The sequence below is a fragment of the Sturnira hondurensis genome, unplaced genomic scaffold (assembly GCF_014824575.4).
Source record: "Sturnira hondurensis isolate 20B ecotype Veracruz unplaced genomic scaffold, ASM1482457v3 Scaffold0001515, whole genome shotgun sequence".
In the NCBI taxonomy this organism is placed as follows: Eukaryota; Metazoa; Chordata; class Mammalia; order Chiroptera; family Phyllostomidae; genus Sturnira; species Sturnira hondurensis.
This window is the reverse complement of record NW_028074146.1, coordinates 57,584-66,539: the sequence shown is the minus strand read 5'-3', so window position 1 is coordinate 66,539 and position 8,956 is coordinate 57,584. Positions and strand designations below refer to the sequence as shown.

The 8,956-nt window shown below is 51.7% G+C and overlaps 2 gene segments (V, D, J or C); both read right to left on the bottom strand.

Moving 5' to 3' along the window:
* Positions 1 to 288: 288 nt before the first annotated feature.
* Positions 289 to 2,398, bottom strand: LOC118975536 (immunoglobulin lambda variable 3-9-like; the record flags this gene model as incomplete). The annotated part of the segment is given in 3 exon segments: positions 289 to 486; positions 1,805 to 1,918; positions 2,293 to 2,398. Coding segments are annotated over 3 exon segments (358 nt in total), but the record flags the coding sequence as incomplete, so codon positions are not given.
* A 3,222-nt stretch (positions 2,399 to 5,620) lies between these two features.
* LOC118975534 (immunoglobulin lambda variable 4-3-like) lies at positions 5,621 to 6,222 on the bottom strand. The segment is given in 2 exon segments: positions 5,621 to 6,015; positions 6,138 to 6,222. Coding segments are annotated over 2 exon segments (441 nt in total).
* Between the last annotated feature and the right edge of the window lie 2,734 nt (positions 6,223 to 8,956).

The window sequence follows — 8,956 nt, the reverse complement described above, 5'->3', positions numbered from 1 at the left end:
GAAGGGCCGTTACTTGTGGACACAGGACTCCAGCAGGCTGTGGTTTTGTCAGCTGCTCCTCCAGGAAGCTGCACAGCAGCACCGACTCAGCAGGCAGCCTGGTCCTGCTGCCCTGAATCCACTCCTGACCCACCCCCTGCACAGCTGCCTGAGGCTGGGAGGAGGGGCCACTTGGACATCTGAGAAATGGGACCTGGGCCAAAGCTGCTCCTGGCTTTGTCTGCAGTTCTAGTTGGACTTGAGGGGAGTGTAACACAGACTGAGATTTTTGTCCACTTTCCCATTTGCCTGTGTCACTGTGAGCGTCATTACTGTCCCACGCCTGACAGTAATATTCAGCCTCGTCCTGGGCCTGGGCCCCACTGATGGTCAGGGTGGCTGTGTTCCCTGAGTTGGAGCTTGAAAATCGGTCAGGGATCCCTGAGGGCCGGTTGCTATCCTCATAAATGACCAGCAGAGAGGCCTTGATGGGCTTCTGCTGGTACCGATACAGGGTGCAGCCAAGGGAGTGGGGGCGAAAAAAGATTTGGAATGGTGTCCAGAACTCATTGTATAGGGATATTGGAGGAAATATTATTAAGATGTCCTCAATGTCCGCCCCCACCCCCCTTGCAGGCAGTTGGGGGAAGGGACGAATGGAGCAGGGCCATTGAGAGTTGTTTTGCATAGCAACAGTTTTTTTTTTAAAGATTTTATTTATTTATATTTAGAGGGGAAGGGAAGGAGAGAGGGAGAGAAACATCAATGTATGGTTGCATTTCGTGCATCCCCTGCTGGGAGTTGGCCTGCAGGGAACTAGCCTGCAACCCAGGCATGTGCCCTGACTGGGAATTGAACCTGCCATCGTCTGATTCGCAGGCCCGTGCTCAATCCACTGAACTACACCAGCCAGTGCATAGCAACAGTTTGGCAGCTAACCTCTGGAATGGTCATTTAACATATCTATAACCTTTAACTGGTTTCATAGATATGTTAAATAGCTGTGGCTACATTTTGGGCCAGGGAGAAGTGAGTGGCTTGGTACCCAGGATGGAATTGGGGACTGCTTCACTGAGACAGGGCTGCTTCTCTGAGACAGGGCCTGCTTGGGAGCCCTGTGGCTTTAGCTGAGTGAGGACCTCCCTGTTGGCCAGGTGATGGGGAGAGCCACGCTGTTTTGGAAAGATGTAGACCCCTGTAGCCATTAGGAGAGAGAGCCAAGCAGTTTCAACAGAGTTAAGACCTCCTGTTGGCCAGGTGAAAGGGAAAACCAAGCAGCTTTGCCAGAATGGAGATCCCTGCGGTCAGGTGAAGATGAAAGACGCGCACTTTCGGTGGAGTGCGGCTTCGGGGTGCTCCCTTTGGCCCAGTGGCCTGGAAAGCAGGAGAGACTTTGACTGGAACTTGGTACAAAGAACTCTTGCCAGTGGAAGGTGCCGCATGACTTTGGATTAATTGGAGATCCTGCCTGGCCAGGCGACACAGCCCACAGTGCCAGGGAGCTGAAAAATGGATGTGTGCTCTTTTTCTGATTTACGGTACCTGGAATTGGGACAGTGGGAGAAGGTCGCGCTGTGTGTGTGTGTGTGTGTGTGTGTGTGTGTGTAGGTGCATACCCTTAAAGATTTTAATATTTTAATGAAGGCATTAGGCCTGAATAGCACTAAATAAACATTTTGTGTCCTTTCCACAAATCTCTGGCATTGAGAGATGTCTTTCCCAATGGCGGCGGAGAGAAGAGCCCAATAGATATTAGTATATACCGTCCCTGGGTGGGTCAAGTATTGTTCCCCCGCCTTGGACCCCCTTGTTCGGTGACAGTATCAGTGAACATATGTACTTCCAATGCTGTTTCCCTCAAAGGTGACTGTGGCCGTCTGTCCCAGCTCCTCTGACACCGAGGGTGGCTGCTTGAGCTCATGGGAGGCTCCTACAGAGCCTGCAGGAGAGGAAAGGACAGGTGGGTTTAAGGATGAGGGACCCCTTCCCAGTAGACTCTGCCCTTCTTGGAGACATCTACAGGGATTCCCTGGGTTATCAGTCTTAGTCCTAGTAGCCCAGGGATCCAGCTGACCCATGAAGCCTGTGAGGAAATGAGGACCCTCCTGTCCCTTTCTCCTGGCAAGTGCAGCCCCTAAGGCTCACTCAGAGCCAGTGAGCACAGTGGAGGGTACCAAACTCCATCCCCTCCTCCTGCAGTGGAGGGCCAGGGGCATCTGGAGCCCACGGGCAGTGTCCTGCTGAGCTCAGAGTCAGGGTCAGGTTTGTCCAGATCCCTGGGGTTGGTGGTGAGTGGGAGCCTGGGAGCAGCACCTGTGCAGTGAGCAAGGAGGCTGAGGAGAAGAGGGGTCCAGGCCATAGTGGAGGTGCCAGCTTCTGCTCCCTGAGGCCCCAGATTGGGCAGCTTTCCTTCCAGGCCTCTCTTATCCCCTTGCTGGAGGGAGAACTGCTGAGTATGCAAATGAGCCAGGGCTCAGGGGTGCTGCCTGAGGAGCTGGGTGGTTCCTGATGGGGCTCAGCCTGAGAGACTCAGGGAAGGGAGGGCGGGCCATAGAGTTCCACACTCCTTCCCAGGGGCTTCAGGTTCATCCATGGTACCATAGTGTGGAGCTGACATCTCCACCCGGACTGTCTCATGGCCTCACTCCTGTGCGGGCCTGGCCACAGCTAAGCTCAGAGGTGACGTCTGTCTGCATGTTCTGAACCCACTATAGAGCATTAACTGTAGTGGTGACGATATGAGCCTGAGGTCCCAGCAGGGTCCCACCCCAGTGACAGTGTGTGAGCATCGGTGCCTGAATGACATTTCCACCTTGCTCAGGGCACATGCAGCACTTGGAGCCTCTGAGATGCTGGAAGTTTCTAACTCAGTTCCATCTCCTGGGACAGGTCCTGGATGCTGTGCCCCATCGTCCCCACTGTGTGCTAGTGCCAGGGTCAGCCCCAGTGTTTGAAAAGGTGTGACAGTTACAGAGTGTGAGCATGACTGGGGCGGGCTGGACAGGAATCAATTATCTGGACCTGTGACAGATAAACAGGGCAATTCTAGAAGAACCAACTCTGAGAGACTCAGAGTCAGAATGTTATGTCAGTTGTGTCAAAGTCAGTACTGTAGAAAACGTACTACTCTTTTTAAAGATGCGACGTGGTGCTTAATATTTCCCTTGTTTTACCACAGTTAACTGTTAATAGGTGGACAGATAGTTCCAAAACAAACATGATAATAGTCCCCCTGCATGGTAGAATTCCTCATGCCCAGGCCCTCCCAGTCTCCAGGAGGCTCTGCCAGGTGGTCTCTGCTGCCCCCTGGGGGCCTCCCCACACTGACTGCAGGGGGGAGCAGGTGTGTGCTCTGTCCAGGTGCAGAGTCTGAACCCACTGCTCAGGTGGTGACTCCCTGATCCAGGGACTGCTGGTTCCAGGGCAGGGGATGTTGTTCTCCATAACCACCGCCACCTCAAGACCAGGCACAAGTGGCTCAGATGACCCATAAAAGTATGAACAAGCTCATTGGGAGGATGAAGGGGCAGGCCTACCAGAAGTATCTGTGACATATACCCTGGGTGGCTGTGTGATTGTTGGGCTTACATGGGGAACACAGGACTCGGGGACTGCGTCTTACTGATGCCCACCACCACTGCAGGGTCAAATAGGGCGTTGTGGCAACTGTACTAACCCAGCAAACAGTGATTCAGCCCCACTGTGTATGCCAGACACTGTGTCCTGGGTGAGAGATGTGAACGAGTCTTGCCTCACAGACGCCAGTGTGCACATGGGAGCACACAGGGGACACGCTGGTGTGGGTGACACAGCACATTCACCGCCACCTTCTACCTGTATGTTGTCTTCCATCTGCAGTTAACAGCCACAGGATTGCCCTTCCCAGGTCCCTCTTGGCTGTTATTGACCTTGTAGCTCAGTGTTGACCCATAGGTGTGTCACTCAGGTGGTTTATTTTCCAAAAGTTTAACTTTGTACAGGAAAGAAACAGACTATGTTTGAGCAGCCCCTGTCCCCTTGGCCCTGGGTGTGACAGCTGAGCTGTAGCGGCCCCGCTGAGGGCCGTCTGCAACGAGGGTGAGAGCAGAGCCTGCACAGCAGGGCTGGCAGAGCAGAAACTGAGATACGGGAGGACCTCACAGGGTGGTGAGTGTCTGCAGACACCTGTCGGGCCCCAGATGTGTTGCTGCAGGAGGAAAAGGGGCTCCTGTCTGCCCATGTGTCTTACTGTCCTGTGTGTGTTTGCATTAAAAAATGTCCTGAGTAATGAGAGAAGTAATTAGCATAAATGAATCAATTGAGCATTTAATAAAATAATTACAGGGTAATAACTGTGCAGCTGTTGTACTATTCAGTTAATTAGTTGAGATCAGACAAGAATGGACAGGCAGGTCCTGTGTGGGGAGAGGCTGGAGGGGTCTCTCTGGAGGGGACCCTGGAGCAGCCATCAGGGTGGGAAGAGGGAGCAGGAGGAGGAAGTGAGTGTGGGGACAGCAGGGTCAGTGTCCTGGGGGGAGGGTGTGGTCTGTCTCAGCAGGAAGGACAGTGAGAAACTAAGGTGGTTATGGTCCAAACTAGGTCGGCCCAAGTGACATGAATCTGCAATATTAAGGCATGAGGGACAGGACTGACGTCACACTGAGCACATACACCTGGCCCAGGAGTCAGAGCAGCTGAAAGGGAACCTGGGGGAAGGAGGAGCCACTGCACTGTGAACCTGTCCTGTGTGAGTGAGGTGAGTGAGCAGGTGACTCACAAGGACTGTCACTACACAGGTGCTGCTGCTTCCCCTCTGGTTTGCACAGGACGGCACACGGGACCTTCTCTGTCAATTCAGAGATTCTGACAACACATCACTCCTGCTGCCAAAGTTATGACCTTGTGAGAAAAAGTCACATTGGACCTGAAGAAGGTGTGAGTGAGACACCTGAGTTTGTCATAACAGGTTCTTCTTCTTCTCAAACCTTAGAACTAACTTTCTCATAACTCTGCTTTATCATGTATTATGAACCACAACATTCATTTTATAGCACTTTTGCATTAATATCTTTTATGGAATTTAATATGAGAAAATGTTTCATGTTTATTCACATGGTAACTATCCCTGATGGCATGAATTTCTCTGTGCAGTTTCCCATGTTTTTGTGTCTCGGGCGTGTCCTCTGTATTTTCTGGTTCAGAGCGTTTGCAGGTGTCAGTTCTCTACGTTTCTGCACAACATTTTACTTTGTTTCCTTTTTTGAATGATACTTACACTGGGTAGACTTGAAAGTGGAGAGGATTTTGTTTTAGTTTTGATGTTGCTTTTAGTTTTCTAGACACTCTGCTCCCCCTCCCCTCATATGTGTTTTTTTTCAGGGAGAAACAAGTCTGTCCTGATCCCTCGGGTATGTCCTTTCCATGGATGGGCCTCATGTCTGTGACACTTTTGTGATTTTGTGTCCTGGTCTGTGGTCCTTCCACTCATGCCCTTGTCTGTAACTCACACCCAGGCCCTGGAAACACCAGGTCAGCCCCGTCCTGTGGGACTGAATCCACTGCTGTCCCACCCTCTGCACAGCTGCCTGAAGATGGAGAAGATGCCACCTGAGTATCTGAGATCTGGGGACTGGGGCCACACCTGTTATACCATTGTCTCTTGTCATATTTGGGCTGGAGGAGAATGTGACACAGATGGGTTGGGAGTTTTTGTCTCACTTCCCCGTTGGCCTGTGTCACTGTGAGTATTACCACTGCTGCTCCATGTCTGACAGTAATAGTCAGCCTCGTCCTCAGACTGGAGGTTGGAGATGGTCAGGTAGCGGTTGGCCCCAGAGCTGGAGCCTGAGAAGCGATCGGGGATCCCGTCCCCCTTGCTCTGGCTTCCGTCACTATAAACATACATCAAATACCGAGGGGCCTTCCCTGGCTGCTGCTGGTGCCATGCAATGCTGTAGCCACTGTGCTCACTGCTGAGGGTGCAGGTGAGCTTGGCCGAGGCTCTCAGGGAGGCAGACGCAGAGGGGGGCTGGGTCAGCACAGGATCAGCACAGAGACCTGCATACACAAAACACAGGGATCATGCCCAATGTACCCAGACTGCTCAGATGCCCCTGAAAACTGCGCTTGGAGGGGAGCTTAGGGCTTCAGGGCCTCCAAGTGCCCAGGGATGCACTGACCTGTAGAGAAAACCAGGGGTAGGAGGTAGAAGGGAGCCCAGTCCATGGTGGGAGGTGCTTCCAGGAGCTCTGCCCTGAGGCCACCCAGCTCGCACTGGCCTGTCCAAGCTCCTGTCTTATCCTCTGTCCTTGCTTCTTAAGAGGGAGGAGCACTGAATGCAAATCTATTCTCTGTTCCTCAACTGTCTCAGCTCTGGTCTGAGTCTTGAGCCTAACAGCATCCTGTTGGTAATTTCCTGAGGTCAGAAGAAGGTCCAGGTGTTGGTTTCATTGTTAGCAGTTGATTTTACCCAATAGAAGTGTCTTCAAAGAAGCCTCAGTCATGCCCTTTGCACTCAAACACAGCCAAGAGCACTTAACCTAACGAGTTTCCCAAATCAGGGCACTGTTTCCCACAGTGCCCCCTGGTGTCCACAGCAGGAATATCATCCTACATGTGTAGCCAGTGCACCAGAGGGCTACTTCTAAGAACTTAAGGCAGGGAGGGCTGTCGAAGTCATTTTCACAGGGGGCCACATCAACCTCGAAGTTGCCTTTGAAGGGCCAAATATAATTTTAGGAGTGTATACATGTAACTACTTCTTAACTGTTGGGAACTACTCTGCCTGGTTTCAGGGATTGTAACTACCCCCCATGACTAAGGATGAGTGAGTGACCTCCGGAATGAGAGCCACGAGGAGACAAAGCTTGTCTCTGGTAGCACATCCTGCCTCTACTCCTCCCCAGCCCACAAAGCATGGTCGGTTAGTCCATGATGGGTAAGACCCCTCAGAGGAGGGGCAACCTAAGCCAGACAGGATCACTTGGGAGGCCATCATGGAAGGACTCGGGGGGCTGCAACAAAGAGGGAGTGATAGACCCTCGACCTCGGCTATTCTGACATAGCCCGAGTCTCCATGTCCTCTGGGAGAAGTGCTTCCTGGCTCTAATCCTCTCAAGACTGAAAACCTATGATGGGGGAGGTGGTTCAGTCCTCTGCTGGCTAGACTGAGATTGGTGGTGATCGGGCATAAGAAATAATTCTTAAAACTCCTGTGAAACCTGCTTTGCTAAGAGTACTTTCATTCATATGTTAAGGGTCTGAGCACGAAATGAGTATGTCTCCCAAAGTTTCTGCAACCCCCTTTCCTGACAGACTCTGACTCAGACTAAGCCCTCAGATTTCTTTGAAATGTTATCAACTGTTTGATCCTTGCCACACGTATTCGTGTGTATTACAAGCCAATAAAAGCCACTGAGGAAGAAGCTCCTGACCTTTTTCCTCTGAGAAATTGGCCACCTCTCCTCCCCAAGCAGATCATGTCTTGGTAGTGTTACTTTCATCCGTGGTGGACAAGGGGACTTGCGGGCAATGTCGCCCCTACACTTAACTAGGGGCAAGGAGCTTCGGGCTGTGGCCAAGTGGAAACAAGGTAGAGGCCTGGATTCTGCTCACAGGCCTTATGTTTGTCACCTCTGACTTAAATGATGGTGAACCTTGGGGAGTGTTTTATATGCACCCCTCACCTGACATCATAATAACCCGACATCAGAATAACCCCACGTCTTCCCTTTGGCTGAAGGCCCAACCCCTCCTCCTGTGTGATGGGCAGGGGGCTGTCATTGGAGGTTGTGATTTCCCTGAGACCCCCAGACAAGGATGGCTAATAAAGACCACCATCCAGAAGGCTGACCCAGAGCCTGAGTGTTGGGTCCTCTTGCCCTGCTGCTCTCTGGGCCCCGTGTCCCAATGGTCCAACCCCAGTACCCCTGTCGCCACCCTCTTCTTTGTTCCTGGGGCCCCATCCTCCCAGAGTCTGCTGTGAAGGGTGCTCAGGTCCTCACGTGTGGGCACCTGCACTTCCCAGTGACATACGGGACTGTCTTCGGGAACCTGGGGGACCCTCCCGCAGCTCCCTCCCTGGCAGAGGGCACAGGGTCCCATGTCAATGGGCATTGGCATCAGGGGACTGGACAGGGTTCACGTCAGGATGGGTTTCTAACAGTTTATGTCGGGGTTGTTTTCTCACGTGGTCAAAGCCGTTGAGTTTCAACCAGTGTCAGTATCAGGACATAAGCCTTTTAATTTTACAAAACTGTAAAATCTTACAGTTGGCAAGGCAGCACTTTTTACCTGCTGTCCCAAACAAATACATGGCTTGTCACCCTGGTGGGGCTGAGGGTACAGTGAAGTCAGTTCATGTACAAAATGCTGAAGATATTGTTCTTGGAGGTGACCATGCAGCCCCTTGGTGACTCATGTGCACAGACAGACAGAGAGGCTGCAGCCCCACTTCTCAGAGTTTGGTTTGAGAGACAGTGGAGAGGGGACCAGGATCTGGTATCTGAGACACAACCCCGCTGTCCGCAGCTGAGGGGACCACAGCAGCTCCTCTCTGTCCTTCCCATCCTGGGGCGTCCACTCCTCACACTCACACCTCAGTGTCCCCATGGGACCCACTGGCCACTCATGCAGGCCAGTGCTCACACCTGTGATGTGGTCTCCTGACCACCTGGGAGGTCACCTGTGAGTGCCATCCTGGGAGATTTCACCTTCAAACCGTGATCTGTGCTTGTGAATTAGGGGAATATATTCCTTTCTTAAAATAGCAAGTCATCCTGCTTCAGAAAATATTTCTTAGTCTTCCCTCTAGATCAGTGCACAAAGTATAACATTATGACTTGAATGAGGTTTATGGAAACAATTTCCCCACTGAGAGGGAGATTATTTATTTAAAAATACAATAGGAACATTGTCATCCATACACTGACTAATAATAAATGTGTCCAATAACCCTGATTTGTCTGTAAAGCTGCAGTTGTATTTAATATTCTGTATT